This window comes from Sinocyclocheilus anshuiensis, unplaced genomic scaffold, assembly GCF_001515605.1.
Source record: "Sinocyclocheilus anshuiensis isolate Anshui unplaced genomic scaffold, SAMN03320099.WGS_v1.1 scaffold322, whole genome shotgun sequence".
NCBI classification, from domain to species: domain Eukaryota; kingdom Metazoa; phylum Chordata; class Actinopteri; order Cypriniformes; family Cyprinidae; genus Sinocyclocheilus; species Sinocyclocheilus anshuiensis.
In genome coordinates this window covers 980,866-1,000,811 of record NW_015542366.1, presented here as the reverse complement: position 1 = coordinate 1,000,811, position 19,946 = coordinate 980,866, and the positions used below count along the sequence as shown (strand labels likewise).

The following is a 19,946-nucleotide window of genomic DNA, read 5'->3' as shown; positions in this document are numbered from 1 at the left end:
GTGCAGCCCTATGAGTTTCTTTCTTCTGTTGAACACAAAAGAAGATATTTTGAAAAATGTTGGTAACCAAACAGTTTCTGGTCCCCATTGCCGTCCATAGTATTTTTTTTTCTCCATATAATGGAAGTCAGCAAGGATCGGCAACTCTTTGGTTACCAACATTGTTCAAAGTATATTCTTTTATGTTCAGCAGAAGATAGAAGAAGGATGAGTAAATGATTACAGAATTTTCATTTATTTAATCTTCAAAAAGGTTACCAGTTGCCAACTTTGACAACCTAAAAAAAAAATCAACAACCTAAAATGTTCAGCCAAAACAGCGAGAAAAAAAAAAGATTTTTCAGTTTCAGCCAAGATAGTTTTGGAGGGCAAAAACCACTGACTGAAAAATTGGTGCTTCTCAGATAGTGTTTTGACTGTGTCAGTCAGTGTACATTTTTTTACACATGAGGTGTATAAGCTACAACAGGTAAACATATCAGCAGTGTGTGTACAAACTTCACCATGACCACAAATAATTCCATAGCAGAATTATCTAAAATGTGTTCAGCTGTACATGACACCCTGAACGGCATACAGAGTTCAGTCACCCAATTACCCTAATTTTTGTTTTTTTTGGGGGGGCTAAACTAAAACGTTCATTTTGATTTTGGTGTCTCTGTAAAAAAAAAAAAAATGCTTGAATGGCTGACCTGACAAAAAAAGTCTGTCCTGTCCTTAAAAGCGGGACTTATGTTTTTGTTATTCAAATTAGCTAATCTAACATCAATTCAGCCTATTATGACAAAATTGTGAGAGTATGATTTTAATAAACAACAGATACAGTCAAGAAGGCCAAGCTGTCTGAGGTGTGATGGACCACAAACCACCATTTTAACGAATGATGCCAACATTTGGTGTCTTTAAAACTAGCTACATTCATTTTATAAATACTTTGTCTAACTTATCTAATAGTAAATGGACAGCTAGCCAAATTAGTACCTTGGCTCAGTAATGGGACACTAAAGTGCCCGCTTGTCCAGCATACAGATCTTTGTATCTTCCACTGCCCAAAGACTATCACATGCTGTAGCCACAAGCTGCTAAAGCACATTATACTCGAGAAGCCAGAATCCATGAAACATCATTTATGCTGATCACCACCACTATGTGATATGCACGCAGCACACCTCATGAGTTGCTAGTAGTTATACTGAAAGAGCATCACATGGATGTCTCAGCTGATCATGGGTTCAAACATGTCAGCAAACAAGCCCAGATGACAGCTAAACCAATATGCATTAAAAAAAAAAAAAAATCCATATCTGTCCGTTATTGAAGGCCATGACTCAGCCGATGTTTTCTCTCTGTATTCAGTGCTGTAAAGTGGTCCGGCCGGCGGGCTGCTGTTGGCGGTGATGCTGTGCGGTGACCTCCGCAGATCAACACAACGCACCATCTACGGCCTCGACCGGGAAACACTCACGGTACACACACTCTAAACTAACACCAAATATACACTGTTCTCTCACATAATCCAGATAACCAGTAAACTGTACATAATGTTTGGATGATAACCATACCTGAAAGCGACGGTCCGTCCTGATCTGTCAAACAACGGTCATAACCGGAAATATCCGCTCAGAGCTCTGCGTAGACTCCGCCCAGTTAGTGCAACAACCAATCAGAGATGACAAACCGACCAATCAGATTTCAGACAATTTTCTTTTACGGATTCCCTCCCCGCTGTTGTTGTTTTTTACAAAACATTCTTATTCTTTAACTTACTGACATAAATTCATGACATAGTTTATGTGTTTTATGATTTAGTCATTGCAGAAACACTTGAAATTTTTACTTATTTAAAAAGTTAAGATTTTATTAGCCTATTTGCAGCTTTTTAGACTGTACAAACCATACTACATGATTTACTGAGTCTTCTATTGAAGAAATATGATTAACTAATATACAATTATAACTCACGGTTGTAATATTTACAACATATGGTGTGAAGTAATAAGGTCAAAGTAGCAATTCAGGAACCATCCTACATATAAGCAAGCTTATAGAAAAGCAAAATCTAAATTTAAGGTAATATATATCACTAACTCTGATCTATGCCAGGAACCGAGCTGAGATAAGAGCAGTTTGTTTCAAGGAAGATCAAATTGTCTGAATAAGTCAGATATTAACTTAAGGGGACGCGGGTACGATACGAGTTAACTGATCAGAATGCACATCATTTACCAAAATGCTTTCATGCTGATTGAATTTAGTAATTTCGTAAACTCATTCTGAATCTCAATCATTAACCACCCGGAGAGAAGTAACGGATTTTGTAGTGATCACATTACAGCCGTCAAACTACATTATGCATTAGGAATGATCTAGTACCACCTAGTGGTGATCTTTAAACACACACTGCTTGCTTACAGTGAGACAGACACCAAATGAGGGTTTTTGTGATTCTAAATGTAGAAGTATTATAACCAGGGTTTGAAATTAACACCCGCCAACCCGCCAAATGCGGGTAAAAATCAGCTGTGGCGGGTAACGCTGTCAAATCATGCAAGCCAAATCTGTGCAGGTTTAGCGCAAATACTGAACTCGTGAGACATCATGACATTATCGAGTATATTGCAAAAACCAAACAAAACACACCTAAGTTACAAAGTGCACGCATACGCGACGTGATGTAGTCTGGTTAGACTAACTTGTGCTGTGCGCATTTAGAGTGCATTCTTTCATTGCATGATTCGGTCTGTTAATATGCATTACGAATGATCACATAATTCAAGATAAGGGGGTTGGAAAATTTATATATTTATATCAATTCATATAGTTAATATCACACGAAGTGTGCCGTTTAAAAAAAAATCAGCATGGTTACAAATGTGATATTGATTTTATACAGCAGTTCAATAATCAATAAGTTAATATCAAGAGACTTACGTTTTAGACACCATATTGGCTGTTTTTGTGTTATTTCGCCAACAGAAAACATTCCAAACACAGCGCTGTTTTGTGTCTCTGAGCAAAATCAACCGTTTAAATGATTCGGTTCATTCGCAATGACTCACTTAACAGTAGGCTTGTTTGAGATGCGCCTCGCCTTGCCTAAAATGTTGGCGAGAGCAGGCGGCTGCAGTGAGGGGAGGAGTGAAATAAGCGCAGTCAAGACGGACAGTTCTGACCTCTCGAAGTGGAGCAGCTACCAACGAGATCGAAGGCGGATATCGCGTTATTCTCACTCGCGTGCTGTGTTGCTTATAAACACTGGTAGAAGTTATGAATGGCCGGTAACTTAAAAATTTAGTAGCCAAATTGGCTGGTGAGTAAAAAAGTTAATTTTAATCCCTGATTATAACCATATTTAATAGAATTTAAATGTGATAATCGTAGCTCTCCGAACACAGTTAGAACCCGCAGATGTTTTTTTAGGTAAAATGAGACGGTGAGACGCACAAATCTGAGTAGCACTCAGTGTTGCCAACTAATTTTCAGGGGAAGTTGCTAAAGCAGGTTTTTGTACCTGCATTTTTAATTACGCATTGTATTTTGTGTTTTCGGGTTATAATGGATAATGTCCTGGAAAGTTACTAGCACCTTTTCCATTTTTCTGCATATTTTTCTTACAGTGTACTAACTCATCAACAATCACAGGTACAAGCTACTAACAAAGTGTCTCATAGATGAAAAATAACAGTATTCAATTATTATTATTATTACTATTAAATTAAACAATTGCAAATAGCAGCTAACTTAATTCCTGTAACGTGTGTACTGCTAGGCATCTTTGGTTTCCTCTTTTTGTGTAATTTAAATGGTAAATTGTGCCTTTTTATCATTTGAGTCACTTATCAAACGTTGCTAAAAGCTGCCAAATAAATTTTAAAAAATAGCTAAATTTGTTGCTAGGTGCTTTTGGAAGAAAAAGTTGCTAGGGTAGTCTGAAAAGTTGCTAAATTTAGCAACAAAATTGCTAAATTGGCAACTGGTAGCACTTTGAACAACAACAAATCAAACGCCTGCTTCTAGAACATGTCAAAATAAATGCACCACTATTACATTTTTGTACTCTATTCAATTATAAAGACATTACAACTTTTTGTGTTTTTATGTCGTCGTGACATATTCTTTTATTTTGTACTTATTGCATATATTTAAAATTCGACTCAATTTTGCTTCGTGCAAGACTTTTATTATGCTTTGTTAGGAAATGGGATCGTGTCGACCCGGTTGTTGATGCTAATGTTCAGCTTTTTTACAGTCTATGGTTCAGCTGCTGCATGCGTGGAAATAGACAGTGCATAAACTGTGTAGATCGGGATTTCATGTGCATTATTGTCCAAACGTTTTCGCTACACACAGCAGAAATTAATAATCAGTGGTGTATTAGTGCCTTACAGACTTTCCGAAAGTTTAAAAGTCAGCGATGATTTTGAGACTGTCAAGCAGGGCATGCGTCCTCTCTGGATCAGCTCGTCTCAAAAGCACTTTGTCAACCTTCTTCGATGAGATGGGAAAAGCTGGTATCATCCTAAAATCTGCGTCAACTGGCATATTTGAGAACCTGGCCTTAGAAGACTGGATTCACGATCACGTTGATCTGCAAAACAGAAGCGTGCTGTTATTATGGAGAAATTCGCCCGTGGTTGTCATAGGAAGGCATCAAAACCCCTGGCAGGAGTGTAACCTGCCATTGATGAGACGCTTGGGGATCCCGCTAGCGAGGCGTCGCAGTGGAGGCGGGACGGTTTACCATGATTTTGGAAACATCAACATGACCTTCTTCACCTCCAAGAAGAAATACGACCGTCACAGAAATCTCAAAGTCGTTACTAGTGCATTAAAGACACTGAGACCCGATCTAGATGTCGCAGCAACAGACAGGTTTGATATTTTGTTAAATGGCCATCACAAGATTTCAGGCACTGCTGCGAAATTAGGCAGAACCTCTGCATATCATCACTGTACATTACTGTGTTCTGTTGACCGTTCAGTATTGTCCTCAGTCCTGAAGAGTAACACTTCTGAAGTTATCAAGAGCAATGCTACCCCAAGCGTTCCTTCCCCTGTCAGGAACCTTTTGGATGTGGATCCCACTCTTGACTCCAATACTATCATGGATGCTATTGCTTCCCAGTACAATAATGAATTTGGCTTTGACAGCCCAGTCATCCCAGTGGACCCCACTCATGAATATCTCATGCCTGGCATTCATAAGATGGCACAGGACCTGCAGACATGGGAGTGGATTTATGGCAGAACTCCAAAATTCAGTGTTTGCACATCTTTAGTGGTGGATGATGTGAATATTAAGCTTGATATGGACATCAAAAATGGTGCTGTAGAACAATGTGCTGTGAAAATCCCAGAAGACTGGCTTCCTTCAGAGATGGTGAATGAGTTTACATCAACTCTGAATGGCAGCAAATACTGTCCGAATGAAGCCGCAGTGCTGATGGCGGCATTCATGAGAACTCATTCAATGACAGGTGATGTTGCTGAGAAGATTCATAGATTGTGTGCTGGTGTGGTTTCAGTAATGTGAATAAAAATGAAACCAGAAATGTGATACTTGTTTCAAAAACTTTAAAGTGGTCTCCTGCACAGTCACACTTTACCCACACATACAGAGATTTTATATGAAAAACACAAATAACGCCGCTAATTCTACACTGTAAAAAATGACCGTGAATTTAACGGTAAAAGACTGTAAACTATGTTTCTTCTTAGTTTTTTCTTATCAGTTTTGTATATTAGGGTTGTGTGTTACACCTAATGTTGTTAAATGAATGTTTATTGCATTATTTCAGTTTCATGTGTGTTACCATGATGGTGTTTAGCATTTGTGTGAATGACACTGTGCACCTTCTATATATGTTATTATATAAAAGCTGCTTGTGATGGGCTTTGGTTCATCATGTGACTTTCTCATCACCACCTGCATTTGGTGGTTATCTGTATTACAAAGGTACAAAACAGATTTCAGTGCTTCAATAGGTTGGTATATTAACATTATATCAGTTAATGAAATTACGGTATTTAACTGTAAATTTAAGTTAAAACCGTAAAACCTAAAACGTTGCTACCGTATTTTTTACAGTAAAATTCCGGCAACCACAGCTGCCGTTTTTTTACCGTAAATTTTATGGAATTTTTTTTACAGTGTATGATGAAACTGTTGAAATACTTTGAAATTTGAAGCAAACATTTCTGCCGACATAATTCACATATAATTAATTGGAATGATTACATGCTTGCAAGTATTAATAGAGCAATAATAAAGTAATGAAGTTTATATTAATAATAAATTATATGAAAAATATTAAGATATTGTTTTATACTTTAATACGAATAAAATATAAATACACATTGTATTAGATTATTAATAATACTATATTGATATTAATCCCCCCCCAATTTTTTTTGAATCTATCTATCCATCCATCCAACTATCTATCTATCTATCTATCTATGTCTGTCTATCTGTCTGTGTCTGTCTATCTGTCCGTCTGTCTGTCTGTCTTTAGATTAAATATGTAAATTATATATACACACATATGTGTGTAAAAAATTATTTAAAGTTTGTAAATTATGGTTTTGTCATATATTTAGCTAGTAACATGTTTGCCATGCGCAGCACTCCTGTCGCTCTCCTCGTGACGTAAAAGCGCAGTTTAGCACGGACTAGTATATCATATGGATGGCCAATAATTTCATATTCTTAAAATAGCTTCTTCTTTGTCGCTTGTGTGGTTTATTAAAAAATGCACAAAAACGAAATTATACTTAAGTCAAATATCCAGAAATTGCATACAAACTGCAACTTTTCTCTTTATATGCAGCTGTATAAACTATCCATGTGCGCTAAAGATCATGGTCAAGTGCGCATGCGCAATGAGAGCGTGACTAACTTGAAGCGCTACACTGACTACGCTGCACCTAACAATGGAGCACGAGAATAGATGTAACTCATGGGCGTAAATCAGCTTTGGTGGCGGTAATGCACCTCTTTCGCTGGTTTGCCAAACCGCCATAAAACACCAGAAGAAGAAGAAGACTACGCTGCACCGCAACGAGGAGGTTACAGCCATACAGATATAATGGGAAAGAAACAGAAAAATAAGGGAGATGACGGGTAAGTTAGGACACGGGCGAATGCGTAACACGGACTCCGTTAACAGCAAAACGATCGTGCTGTTTATAGTCATGACAGGTTAATGTTTGAGGAGACACACTGTTAGCCACCTGGCTAGCTTCTGATGGACATGAGTTCATGTGCCGCTGTAACTAGGCCTGTTTTCCTCATTACGATATTGACCGTTTAACTAGAGCAATAACATCAGGACATCACTCACATTTAATTATGTAGGTCTAGACAACGGAGTGATTGGGTAATTTAGCGTGTTTGTCACGTTTGTTACTTAAAAATGAGAAACGAGCAGGTCTTGCCAGCCCTCCTGAGTCGAGATCCAGCAGCTGTGAGTGTTAGATTAGCTGCACTTCACATCTGCTCTGATATCAGACGCTGTCCGAGCACAGAAGACCTTAGTATTTAAGGGCAGTGGCTTTTATGTGTTACAAGCGGTATCTGATTTCTCGCCTGGCAGTGCAACCTCATCCGTTTCCATTGTGTTGCCCTGCGCATTGTCTTCAGTAAAACGCTCTTCTATGGGATGCCATCGACCTTTGGTCGTGTAGAAATGGTGACAGTCAGAAATCTCAACTTGTGAATATGGTAAAATTCTTCCAGGACTCTGGCAGTCTGTCACTAGCTGACTTGGGCTTTCCCACTGAGATCAAGGGATGTGATTGTTAAATGTTCAATTGGACTGCACTTGTAAAGCTTAGACAATACTGAGGACTTATGATTATTAATAATTTGATCCAGATTGTATTTAAAAAATTTCAGCTGTACTGTTTTTGTGTATTCTGTCGAGGGTTGCTGGAACTTCTGAAATTTACTTGTCTGTAAGGTCATCCATGTATTTTGTAAAATGATAATACATTTTTGACTATATTTGGCCACATATCTGGAATTAGGGAATCTATTAACAAGTCATTGATGACTTAAAGGGGTCATATGATGCTATTTTAAAGATCATTATTTTGTGTATTTGGTGTAACAGAATATGTTGACATGCTTTAATGTTCAAAAAACACATTATTTTTAAAATACTATACATTATTGTAGGTCCTCTATGCCCCGCCTCTCTCAAACGCTTCGTTTTCTACAAAGCCCCCTCCTTTGACAAGCGCCCCTTTAAGTAATGTGTCTCTCTCTCTCTCTCTCTTTCTTTCTCTCTCTCTCTCTCTCTCTCTCTATATATGTTTGTACATATATTATCCATATATTGTATTTATATATATATTTTTTTTTGGTTAGACTAAAATTTGGCATAATGATTTTGGTGTTTTTTTTCCCCCATTGGTTTTGATCTGGTTCAGAGTGGAGTAAGTTATTCTGTAGTTAATTGACCCTTCAAAAACCTTGCCCCCCTTAGTTACTGTTGCTACGTCCAACGTTTCCTTTCCCTCTCTGAACTCATTCGCTTGAATGGCTACATTTATCTGGGTCTGATGCTGAGCTGATTCTTGGTCTTTTGGCCTTGTGGTTGGTGGTTAAGTTGATTACCGCTCTAATGAGAGTGTTAACCTGTGCTAACCCTTCAGTGCTGGTTGCCATGTCATTTCTTGTTCCGGTAATCTCAAAAGATGTCATGTGGTCCAGCCATGAATTATCGACTTTCAGTAGCATCAAAACAAGATTACCTGTTACTTAAAGACTATTATTGCCTTCGGGGAAAAAAGGCTTTTTATTGCATCAAAGAACCATGGTCTGCTAAAATATATTTTAAGCTTTATTAAACATTCCTCCATCTCTTCTCCATTCATTCAAGTCATCTGTCCATCTATTAACTGGTGGTTTCATCACCTGCTCTGTGCTTGCTGAGGGCAGCAGGTTTATGTGTGACGGCTCTGCCCTGTCACGACTGTGATTTTCCCTTTCTGATGCAACAAGCACGCAAGGAGGGCTTTAGGCTCCACTATATAAGCAGCACAAGTTCACTTCCTCATCATTGCTGTGTTTGACATGATAGGTAAGCTATTTGAGTTTAGGTGTTTATTTTCCTCATTTTTTGTGCATATATTGTTGTAAATATTGCTATGTGCTTTCATTGGTTATCTAGAGTGGTGTTTAGGGGTGTATTATGCATCTGTACTGCTGGTGTAATGCTTATTGTTTAGTTATAAAAATGTATTCTCTTAACACCACTAGTGTATAATAGAAGTCCTTTTAGTGAAAATCAAAATTGAGTAATGGACATCCTGTTGTTTCTAAATCTCTGGTAACAGGTGTGAGTTTTCCTGGCCGCTTGCTTAGTTAATCATTTCTGGTGGTCTGCATTTTCTCAGGTTAATTGTTTTATTGCACTGTACATGCATGTTAACCAGATTTCATCAAATATTTGTTGTGGTTTGTGTACATTTGTATTTGCTTTCTCAAAGCATTTCTAATTTGATTTAAATGCAAAATATTCTATCCTAAATGTACATCATTAAACCCTGTGAAATCACCAAGTACATCTTTCTTGTATTGACATATTTCCTGTTCAAATAGGACTTTTGGGTAGGCAAGTGGCTTTGGGGGTGAAGCATTTGATTGGAGAAAAATTGGTTATGCAAAATGAGTCCTCATTGCTCTGGTCCGTTGTCCTGGAAGAGGCAAACATTAATTTTGTTTAAATTTGTCATTAAAATTAAATCAACTTTTAGAAGTACACTAGCATGTAGATGACCTTGAATCTAAAAGACATGGAAAAAAGTATGTAAAGTTTCTCAGTCTTATGCTGTAAAGAACTTATGGCCCAGTATATAAGTATAGCTCAATGTAGTGGTTGTAATATGGCAAATATTTGTTTTTAAAAACGTACAGTAGTGAAAAATGTAATCTATTCTTTTCTGCTTTTCATAGTGCCAAAGACGACGGAGTTGACATTGACGCACTTGCAGCTGAAATTGAAGGAGCAGGAGCAGGCAAGGAGCAGAGCAAATCAAAGAGCAAGAAAAAGAAAGAAAAGAAAGATGACTTTGAGTAGGTCTTCACGCTGATAGTTAATAATCCTGAAGAGATTTTCTCTTGTTATACAGTGCTGCTCAAAAGATTTTTTAAATGTTTTTGAAAAAGTGTCTTATGCTTATAAAAGCTGTTTATTTGATCAAAAATACAAAAAAAAGACCGTAATATTATGAAATATTGTAACCACTCAAAATAACCGTATACTAGTGCTGGGCGGTATGACCAAAAATTTATATCACGGTATTTTTCAAAATTATACTGGTTTCACGGTCTGATAAAATCAACATGCATCTACACTAAAGAGCGGCTATGCGGTTGTTTTGGCTATATTACTTTTTTGTCTCACGCAGCGCACTGCCTGTGTATGAGTAACTAAAAAAAACAACAAACAAAAAAGTGCATGTGATATTAACAGATGAACTACGCTCATATTTATAATTCCAAACAATCAGTAAGCGACAGGTGCTAGGAAACGCTGTTTTGTACTCGTTTATTGACGAGTCGGCTGCAGTGCGGCCAACTGAAAGCACTGCTTCTCTGCCGCTCACTACACAGACGCCGAGAGAGGTGACACTTCTCCGGGAAAGTCAGACCTCGCGTTCGCGGGACAGCACTGGCGAAATCTTCCAACTGAACCATAGCTAAGGTTTATCCAAAAAAGTCGGTAGGTTTGTCGGTATGAATATTCTATGGAAAAAAGCCCCTAAAGGGTCTGAAAGTTGCTCAATCTAAAACTTACCACTGACAGAAACAGTCGGCTCTCGTGCCTTTGTATATTAAGTTGCTCAAGCAAGTGGAAACATTTAAACACAGCATACCTATTTTTACTTTCTTGTGTTAGGCTATCACAAATATTTTAAATTAAAACTTACCACTGACAGAAACAGTCGGCTCTTGTGCCTTTTACATTTAAATCTTTATTACAAACAGTCCCGCGGGTCTTAAAGCACTTTGTTTTTCTACCTCCACAAGACACAAGTGCATATGTTGCCTTGTTTATCTAAAAGTGCACTTTTATTTGTTTTAAACCTAGCCAAAAAGCCTGTGAAACACAGTAGACTTTAATTATATCTATTTATTGTGAAATTACTAAATTTCCGTGTCAATCCATGTTAATTTTTACTGCCAACAATGCGCTGTCACTTTAATTCAGCGCGTGCAGCACAGCAAAAATAGACTCGGTGCGTAAACGATCGCTGCACTGCTGCAGACGTGCCGCACCTGGAACGCACTGACGGACCGCAACCGCGTGCAGTGTGAAAGCTCTAATCCTTTAACATGGGTGCGTAAAAAAAAAAACGCAATGCACTGCAGACGGAGTATGTGTGAAACAGGCGTTAGTAACACATACAGCTGTTCCCTCACGACAGTGCAACAGTGAAAAGGGACCCCTTACAAACAATGTCTCGTTCCGAACGTTGTTTAAGCGACATACACCGGTATTGCGGTATTTTAAAAATTCATATCATAACAAAAATAAACACCGGTATTCGGCATGAACCGGTATACCGCTCAGCACTACCGTATACTGTAATATATTTTAAAATAATTTATTCCTGTGTGATTTTTCAGCATCATTACTCCAGTCTTCTGTGTCAAATGATCTTTCAGAAATCATTCTAATATGCTGATTTGCTGATCAAGACACATTTATTATTATTATTATTATCATCATCAACATTTAAAGCAGTCGTGCTGCGTTATATTTTTGTGGAAACTGTGACACATTTTTCTCAGGATTCTTTGATACATAAAACAGTCAAAAAGGCACTTAATAAAAAAAATACAAATCTATTGTAACATTATAAACGTCTTTTCTGTCACTTTTGATCAATTTAATGCATCCTTGCAAAATAAAAGTATTAAAAAAAATCTTGTCGACCCTTTTGAACGTTAGTGTAAGTGTTTGGGAATTAATGAACTTTTACTTGCAGTGAGGATGACATCCAGAAAGAACTGGAGGTACTCTCATTAGAAAACCAAGGAGAAAAATTTAAAGAGGCAGAAAAGGTATTCTTCAGTAACACAAACTGATAAGCACGTTCATCACACATTGTCTTTTGTTTTCCTCTCTTCTAATAGTGCCAATATTACAAGAGTCACGTACCACTGACAGCATTTTCTCCACATGTTTTTCTGTCTTAGAAATCCGATTCAGTAGCGGAAGCTGAACCTGAGCCCACTCTGAGTAAAGCAGACAAGAAGAAGGCCAAGAAGGGAAAAAAGGCAAATCTGGAGGATGAGGAAGGTGATGAAGATCAGGGTCAAAACAACATGGAAAACGAGAGCAGGACGAAAGACACCAAGACGGTGGCGGCTCCCGCTCCTGCTGGTCCTGCTTCAGACTCTGAGGACGAGGGCTCACAGTCATGGCAGAAACCTATGGCTAAAAACAAAGGTGGCCAAAAGGGTGTGTCTGACTTGGAGGATGATGAAGATAATGGTGCGAAGAAGGGTGGAGGAGCGGCTGACAATGATGAATCAGACGATGATTCTCAAGCCGCACACAAGAAGAAAGGAAAAGCCAAAGCCAAACCAGCCAGCGAGGAAGATGGAGAAGAATCGGCCTTCAAGGTGAAGACAGCCGCGCAGAAGAAAGCAGAGAAAAAAGAGAGGGAGAGGAAGAAGAAAGAGGAGGAGAAGGCCAAGCTGAGGGCTAAGAAAGAGAAAGAAGAGGAGGACTTAAAGAAGGAACCAGGGAAACCTGCTACCACACCTTCAACAGAGAGCAAGAAAATCGAGGCAGCGGCTTCAGTGGAGCAGGATGGAGCTGATGTCCAGGGAGAAGGTGAGATTGTCCCCTCAGGGCTGTTTATGCATAGTACAATTTAATACGATTTTTTTATATATATATTCTGCAAGAATGCATTAAAATGATCAAAACTGACATAAAAAACTTGATATATATGTATTCATGTATTTTCTAGAATGAAGGAAAACCTTTATTCAAACCCACAGACGTGATTTTGTATATATTGATTCTTTTTTTTCCTCACACAAAAAAAGTAATAATTCCGCATGATTTTTTGAATCAACTGTTTCATGGAAATGATTCAAAGTTACCAATTCTAATGCTATTTTTGCTACTGAAGTCTTAATGTTCTAATAGTCGCAAGTCATAAGGCAAGGGGTGATTAATATATTAGTCAAACACACTCTATAAGAAATGTGTATATATAATATATCAGAAAGTCCTAAGCATTCATGTTCCTCTTTCCTCTGCTTTTCCACAGAGGAGGCTGAGGGTGATAAAAAGAAAAAGGACAAGAAGAAGAAGAAAGGCGAGAAGGAGGAGAAAGAGAAGGACAAGAAAAAGGGTCCCAGCAAAGCAACAGTGAGAGCAATGCAAGAGGCCCTGGCCAAAATGAAGGAGGAGGAGGAAAAAGCCAGAAGAGAAGAGGAGGAGAGACAGAGACGACTGGAGGAGCTGGAGGCTCAGAGACAGGAGCAGGTCAGTGGAAAAACAGTCACTCAAGCTCATGGTGTCAAAAATCATTATGGTTCCTTCATCTCTGAAACCTTCATCTACAGGAGCGTCTAGAGGCCGAGAGGAAAGAAAAGAAGAAACAAAAGGATAAGGAGAGAAAAGAAAGGCTAAAGAAGGAGGGAAAGCTCCTTACCAAGACCCAGAAAGAGGCTCGAGCCAGAGCAGAAGCCACGCTGCGAGCGCTGCAGGCTCAGGGTGAGAACATGGCTGGTAGCAGTTACGATGAAAGAACTATTACTTTTTTTTTTTTTTTTTTTACCTTACGGTGTAATTGGCTTCTTCTCAGGTGTTGAAGTGCCATCCAAAGACGCAATGCCAAAGAAGAAGCCTGTTTACTCTGATAAGAGAAAAAAGAAGCCAACAGCACAAACTCCTGAAGGTTTGATCCCGACACCTATTTCTTGCTCTTTGTATGTACCTGTCATAATCAAGGATGGTTAAAAACGTCCTAACATTATCTTTGCTTATATTAGAAACTTCAGAAGTGACATCACCCACAATAGAGACACCTCAGCCAATCACAACAGAGATGGAAGTGGACAAACCTGAAGCGGAGCAAGGTAAATACTTCAATGTCTCAAATTTAGGGCCCTTTGAAATGTGTTTTATTTTTTCTGGATTTCCATGTTGGTGTCTTAATTACATTTTAGCCATTAAGAAACTTTAGCCATTATTTTTGTCAGTTACAATGCTTCACAACAAAACTTGACTTTATAAAAACTTGAGTGTAAATTGAAATATATAAAATATTTATATATATATTTTTTTTTATCATCTAAACTGTTGCTTATTATTATTGCTATTACTATTACTGCTACTTATAGAAGTACATTTTACTGCACAATAGTAATATTTCTATCATAATTTCAAGTTAGCAGATTTTTATTTTGATGGTCTGTTGTAAAAACCTTTGAGTTTCTGTGAGTTTTTGACATGCTGATAGTCCTGTTTGTGGTTTAATTACTTATATCAGTCTATATTGTAATTTGAATTTGACATTGCACACGGTACAGTAAATTCAGTTTTTATGCCTGGATTCCACAATTCTGGCCACGTTTTCTGCATTATTGTAAAAAAAAAAAAAAAAAAGTATATAAGTGAAAATACTTTTATAGACTTGTAAAGCTGATCATGGATAAGGATTTGTCTGTTCATAATTTATGGCTGTAAACAAGAATAGCTAACTCTAAATTCTAACATTTTCATTGCAACAGTTAAGGAGCCAAAAGCAGAGGCTGCTGATCTGGACGACTGGGAGGCCATGGCCAGCGATGAGGAGAAAGGTGGGTGTAAAGATGCTTTCCCACGGATACATGTCTTTTAAAATCTAAAGTAATTTGGTGGTAGTTTGTAGTGAGTGATTAATTTGCCATTCACAGAGATGAAGAAGGTTCACATCGAGGTGAAGAAAACTACTCCGGCAACACAAAAACCTGCTGAAGACCAAGAGAACGGCAGTGAGGAAGAAGAGGAGGATGATGATGAAGAGGAAGAAGAGGATGAAGGAGAGGAGGAGAGTGAGGATGAAGAGGACAAAAAAGACAGCAGTGTCAAGATGACCACAAATAAAGCAAGAAAAGAGCCGAGCTCCGAGTCGAGCAGCGAGAGCGAATCGGATGATGACCGAAGCAAAGAGGAGATACTTTATGACAAGGCCAAGAGACGCATAGAAGTACACATACAGTCTTTGGCACTATACAAAGTGTACATATTTATGCACATTTTAGTAAACAAAGTGGACTCAACTGTGTTTTTCTTTGTGTGCAGAAACGAAGGCAGGAAAACCTGAAGAACATTAATTTTGACAAGCTCCGATCTCCTGTGGTTTGTGTACTGGGTCATGTGGACACAGGGAAGACCAAAATCCTGGATAAGGTGCGTTTCAAAATGCCTGATGTGGACTTTAGCACCTTTTTGTTTTTTATATTGTTTTCTTCTTCTCTGTTCTGTCAGCTGAGACACACTCATGTTCAGGATGGTGAGGCTGGTGGGATCACACAGCAGATCGGAGCCACTAATGTGCCCCTGGAAACCATATTAGAACAAACCAAGATGGTGAAAAATGTAAGTATCTTTCTGTAATTTACATTCTCTCATTCTGTTTTCCCATGTGATTCTTTAAGGTTATTAAGACATGTGTTTGTCCATTTACATCAGTTTGACAAAGAGAGCGTGAAGGTTCCTGGCATGCTCATTATTGACACACCTGGACACGAGTCCTTCAGGTACACACTGTACTTATTATTTTTGTGTGTCAAATAATAGTAATAGATTTTATACACCACCATTTAAGTTTTGGGTGAGTAATTTTTTTTAATTAAAGGAAAAAAAAAACTTTTATTCAGCAAGGTCACATTAAATTGATCAAAAATGACAGTAAAGACATTTACAAAAAGATACAAAAGATTTCTATTTCAAATAAATGCTATTCTTTTTAGATTTTTCAAAGAATCCTAAAAAAATTTATCACAGTTTCTACAAAAATATTAAGCAGCACAACCGTTTTTAACATTGATAGTAGTTTTAAAATATACTAATTAGTGATGCACCGATACCACTTTTTCCAGTACTCGCCCGATACCGATACTTTTATTTTTGGTACTTGCCGATACCGAGTACCGGTACCGATATTTTTATTGCATTTGTACATTTTTTAAATATTGGGTACAGAAACCAAAAGGGTATGTATAATGTTAGTTGGTTAACTTCATTTATCAAATAGATACAGTCAAACCAAAATTTATTCAGACACCTTCAACATTTCTCACATTATATTCGATATAGTTTAGAAAATGGTAATAAAATATGACAAGAACTCAAGAGTTACACTGTGTCAGAACAAATTCATCTTGATAATGTTAGATAACTGATAGAAAGGTATGTAATAGATTACAATCAACCAAAATAATTCAGACAGCTGTTAGTATGACAGTATTTACACAACTATGAATACTTTGTCGGGCAACCCTTAGCCTTAATGACAGCCTGTGGTCTCCTGGGCATACTTTTATCCAGCTTCATGCAAACCTCAACTTTTTGTATGAATTTGTATCAATTTGCTGCTCCATTGCAGCGGCTTAGTACTGTAATCATGCGCTTTGCTGTTATAATGCAGGGAACCACTCGTTATACTTCTCCTAACTGATATTTTCAGAAATAGAAGTCGTGTTTTTTTCCATCTGAAACGTGCTGCGATTTCTATTCCAAAGCCACTCATATAATGCACAAACACTCAAGCAAGCTACAGAATTGCGCACGCGCTCTCTCTCTCTCTCTCTCTCTCTCTCTCTCTCTCTCGCTCTCTCCCTACCATTAAGTAACTTGTACATTGTTTTACTTACTTGTTTTTAACATATCCGACCGAACTACAAACTTTCCAGTGATGTCTGTGAGAAAGATATATTCACTCGACAAGCTCGCGCATCTGCGCCGCCGCGCGCTCAATCCACTCAGCGTGCTTTGTTTATCAGCTCGCGCACATCAGCTATACAGGCGTTAATACTGAATGTTTAACGTTATATTCATTGCATACATATACTTCGTAGTAGACATCCTTAACTCCTTTCTGCTGTCTGTTGTTCTGTTGTTGGTGTTTCTTTGTTTGAATATGGCGTTTATCACATGCTGTGTGGTATCGGCGTTTGGTATCGGGGCATTTTAATGAGTACGAGTACAGGAGACCGGTATCGGTGCATCCCTAATATTAATATAGAAAATAGTTATTTTAACCTCTTTAACTGTAAACTTTAAGTTTACTTCACTATATTACAATTAAATCCTAATCTAATCATGATCCCTAATATTAATATAGAAAATAGTTATTTTAACCTCTTTAACTGTAAACTTTAAGTTTACTTCACTATATTACAATTAAATCCTAATCTAATCATGACAATCTATATATCGTTGGAAAGGTCTAAGACTCCTAAATAGATATTTTACCACTGTTTTTTGTTAAAAATTGTTGGAAAAGTAATAGATTAATTTATGACAAGAGTCATAACAACCTCAAAAATCTACATCATAACAGGAGTTCTGACCTTTGTCACAAAAAGTCTTCTTTGTTGCCTTTTTCTCTATCACACTTTAGAAATCATCAGAAATGATATATCAATTGAAAACTTAAAATCTCAAAATCCTTTGAAAACCATTTTAAAATCAGACATTGCATTACCATGAAAATGGTACATCAAAACCATGTTACAAAATGTTTTCATTCATGAATTATTTAAGTTTGGATAGTGCACTTTCACGTCTATGTTCAAAAATGTGAGTGACAGTTAAGGGGTTAAATTGTAAAATTTCAAAATACTACTGTTTTACTGTATGTTTGATCAAATAAATGCAGCCTTGGTGAGCATAAGAGACCTCTTTAAAAAAACATTTAAAAAAATTTACCAATTCCAGACGTTTTAATGGTTGTGTGTGTATTTAAAAAATGTTATTAATGGTTGTTTTTATATGAAAATTAGTATTAAATATTAACTTGCTGTTATCAAATTTATAAACTATGTAGATGTTGTAAAAAACCCATATCAGTCAACCATTAAACCATGGCTTTTTAAACTCTGTTTTTATAGTGTTTGTATGTTTAATGACACTCTTCTTGACCCTTCAGTAATCTGAGAAACAGGGGTAGTTCTCTGTGTGACATCTCCATCCTGGTGGTGGATATCATGCACGGTTTAGAGCCACAGACGATTGAGTCCATCAACCTGCTGAAGGAGAAGAAATGCCCCTTCATAGTAGCACTTAACAAGGTCCCAGATACTGACTACCGAATGTTTTACACTGATGATTGCAGCAAGTATTTGAATGCTAATGTGTTTCTTTCTCAGATTGACCGTCTGTACGACTGGAAGAAGAGTCCAGACACAGACGTGGTGGCCACACTGAAGAAGCAGAAGAAAAACACCAAGGATGAGTTTGATGAGAGGGCTAAAGCGGTCATCGTAGAGTTTGCGCAGCAGGTCTGTTGTCATCATCTTGTAAAGTACAGTCCCTTTTACCGTTGAGCTGCAAATGTCACCCATTGAGTTTTACACACTTTTACAAGTGCTGTCTTATGTGTCTTGCAATCTTCAGGGTCTTAACGCTGCCCTGTTCTACGAGAACAAGGACCCTCGTACGTTTGTGTCCCTGGTTCCCACATCGGCCCACTCGGGTGATGGGATGGGGAACCTCATCGCCCTGCTGGTGGAGCTCACTCAGACCATGCTGGCCCGCCGACTGGCTCATTGTGATGAACTTCGGGCACAGGTCATGGAGGTAAGAGAACAAGCTTAAATGAGTTCCTGCTAACCAATCGTAACAGTCTGGTTTGGTATGTTCAATCACAATAGTTTGTGAAATCTGATACTTTGTTTTTTCTTCCCATGGAGCCCAGCTGTAATATAACCTCAGCTGTCCATCTTCTACATCTTAGGTAAAAGCTCTGCCTGGCATGGGTACGACGATAGACGTGATCCTGATCAACGGTTGTCTGCGGGAGGGCGAGACTATTATCGTCCCCGGTGTGGACGGACCAATCGTCACTCAGATCAGAGGGTTGCTCCTCCCACCACCCCTGAAAGAGCTCCGAGTGAAGGTCTTATGCACAATTATATGTTTAGTTTGCTGTAAACTCTGAGCTTGTTTGTATCTCACTTGTTATATTTTTCTTCTCTCTGGATACAGAATCCGTATGAGAAGCATAAAGAAGTGTCTACGGCTCAGGGAGTCAAGATCCTGGGGAAAGATCTGGAGAAGACGCTGGCAGGTCTGCCTCTCCTCGTCGCTCATAAAGAGGATGAAATTCCAGTCCTGAAGGTAACTGTTACTTTACAAAACAATCATGTCATGTCCTTCTCTCTGTCTCTAAGAAGGCACTCTACTTTTCTTTATCTTTCCTCTCTTTTCTTGTTCTTATATTAATCAAGTCAGAATTAACAGTTCATCGTATTGCTACATTGGCGACCTTTCCTGCATCCTGATGTTGGTTGTTTATAGGACGAGTTGATCCGGGAGCTGAAACAGACTCTGAATGCCATAAAGCTGGAGGAGAAGGGTGTGTATGTGCAGGCCTCCACACTCGGCTCTCTGGAAGCTCTGCTGGAGTTCTTGCGTACATCCAAAGTGCCTGTAAGCTTTCAAACACGCACACATACTCTCATAAAACCCATTTTATAGTTCTTGAACAGTATATCGGCATGGCTGATATAATAGCCAGTATTTGGCTTTTTTTTTTAATTATCAGCATTGGCTGATCAGTTTATCTGTTTGGCTGATGTGTCAGAAACAGGACTTTTATTTTGACAGCACTGAGAATGCCAGTGCCTGAGTGCATGGCACTCTCCATCTTCTTTAGCTTGCTCATTAGTCTCAGTTTAACATTTTCTGTCTAATATATCATTA

The 19,946-nt window shown here is 38.1% G+C and overlaps 3 protein-coding genes across 5 annotated transcripts in view; 2 read left to right on the top strand and 1 right to left on the bottom strand.

The window, feature by feature from the left end:
* The window catches only part of LOC107692140 (neuropathy target esterase-like), a 53,914-nt gene extending 52,290 nt beyond the window's left edge, over positions 1-1,624 (bottom strand). For all 3 annotated transcript variants that reach the window (XR_001634619.1, XM_016491069.1, XM_016491070.1), the window contains exon 1: positions 1,563-1,624. The gene's annotated coding sequence lies outside the window, so the exon portion shown is untranslated. The remainder of the gene's footprint in view (positions 1-1,562) is intronic.
* Positions 1,625-4,190: 2,566 nt separating this feature from the next.
* On the top strand, positions 4,191-5,646 carry LOC107692196 (lipoyltransferase 1, mitochondrial-like). The gene has a single exon (XM_016491160.1). It carries the CDS (start codon positions 4,415-4,417, stop codon positions 5,531-5,533), a length of 1,119 nt encoding a protein of 372 aa, XP_016346646.1. The 5' UTR covers positions 4,191-4,414; the 3' UTR covers positions 5,534-5,646.
* A 1,339-nt stretch (positions 5,647-6,985) lies between these two features.
* Positions 6,986-19,946, top strand: part of eif5b (eukaryotic translation initiation factor 5B) — a 16,444-nt gene continuing 3,483 nt past the window's right edge. The window contains exons 1-19 of the mRNA XM_016491065.1: positions 6,986-7,123; positions 9,962-10,081; positions 12,001-12,076; positions 12,212-12,854; positions 13,300-13,517; positions 13,598-13,748; positions 13,840-13,932; positions 14,027-14,113; positions 14,768-14,836; positions 14,933-15,225; positions 15,321-15,428; positions 15,507-15,617; positions 15,711-15,778; positions 18,172-18,313; positions 18,392-18,523; positions 18,639-18,821; positions 18,979-19,140; positions 19,230-19,361; positions 19,542-19,673. Of these exons, the coding sequence (XP_016346551.1) occupies positions 7,089-7,123; positions 9,962-10,081; positions 12,001-12,076; positions 12,212-12,854; positions 13,300-13,517; positions 13,598-13,748; positions 13,840-13,932; positions 14,027-14,113; positions 14,768-14,836; positions 14,933-15,225; positions 15,321-15,428; positions 15,507-15,617; positions 15,711-15,778; positions 18,172-18,313; positions 18,392-18,523; positions 18,639-18,821; positions 18,979-19,140; positions 19,230-19,361; positions 19,542-19,673 (2,955 nt within the window). The 5' untranslated portion in view covers positions 6,986-7,088. The remainder of the gene's footprint in view (positions 7,124-9,961; positions 10,082-12,000; positions 12,077-12,211; positions 12,855-13,299; positions 13,518-13,597; positions 13,749-13,839; positions 13,933-14,026; positions 14,114-14,767; positions 14,837-14,932; positions 15,226-15,320; positions 15,429-15,506; positions 15,618-15,710; positions 15,779-18,171; positions 18,314-18,391; positions 18,524-18,638; positions 18,822-18,978; positions 19,141-19,229; positions 19,362-19,541; positions 19,674-19,946) is intronic.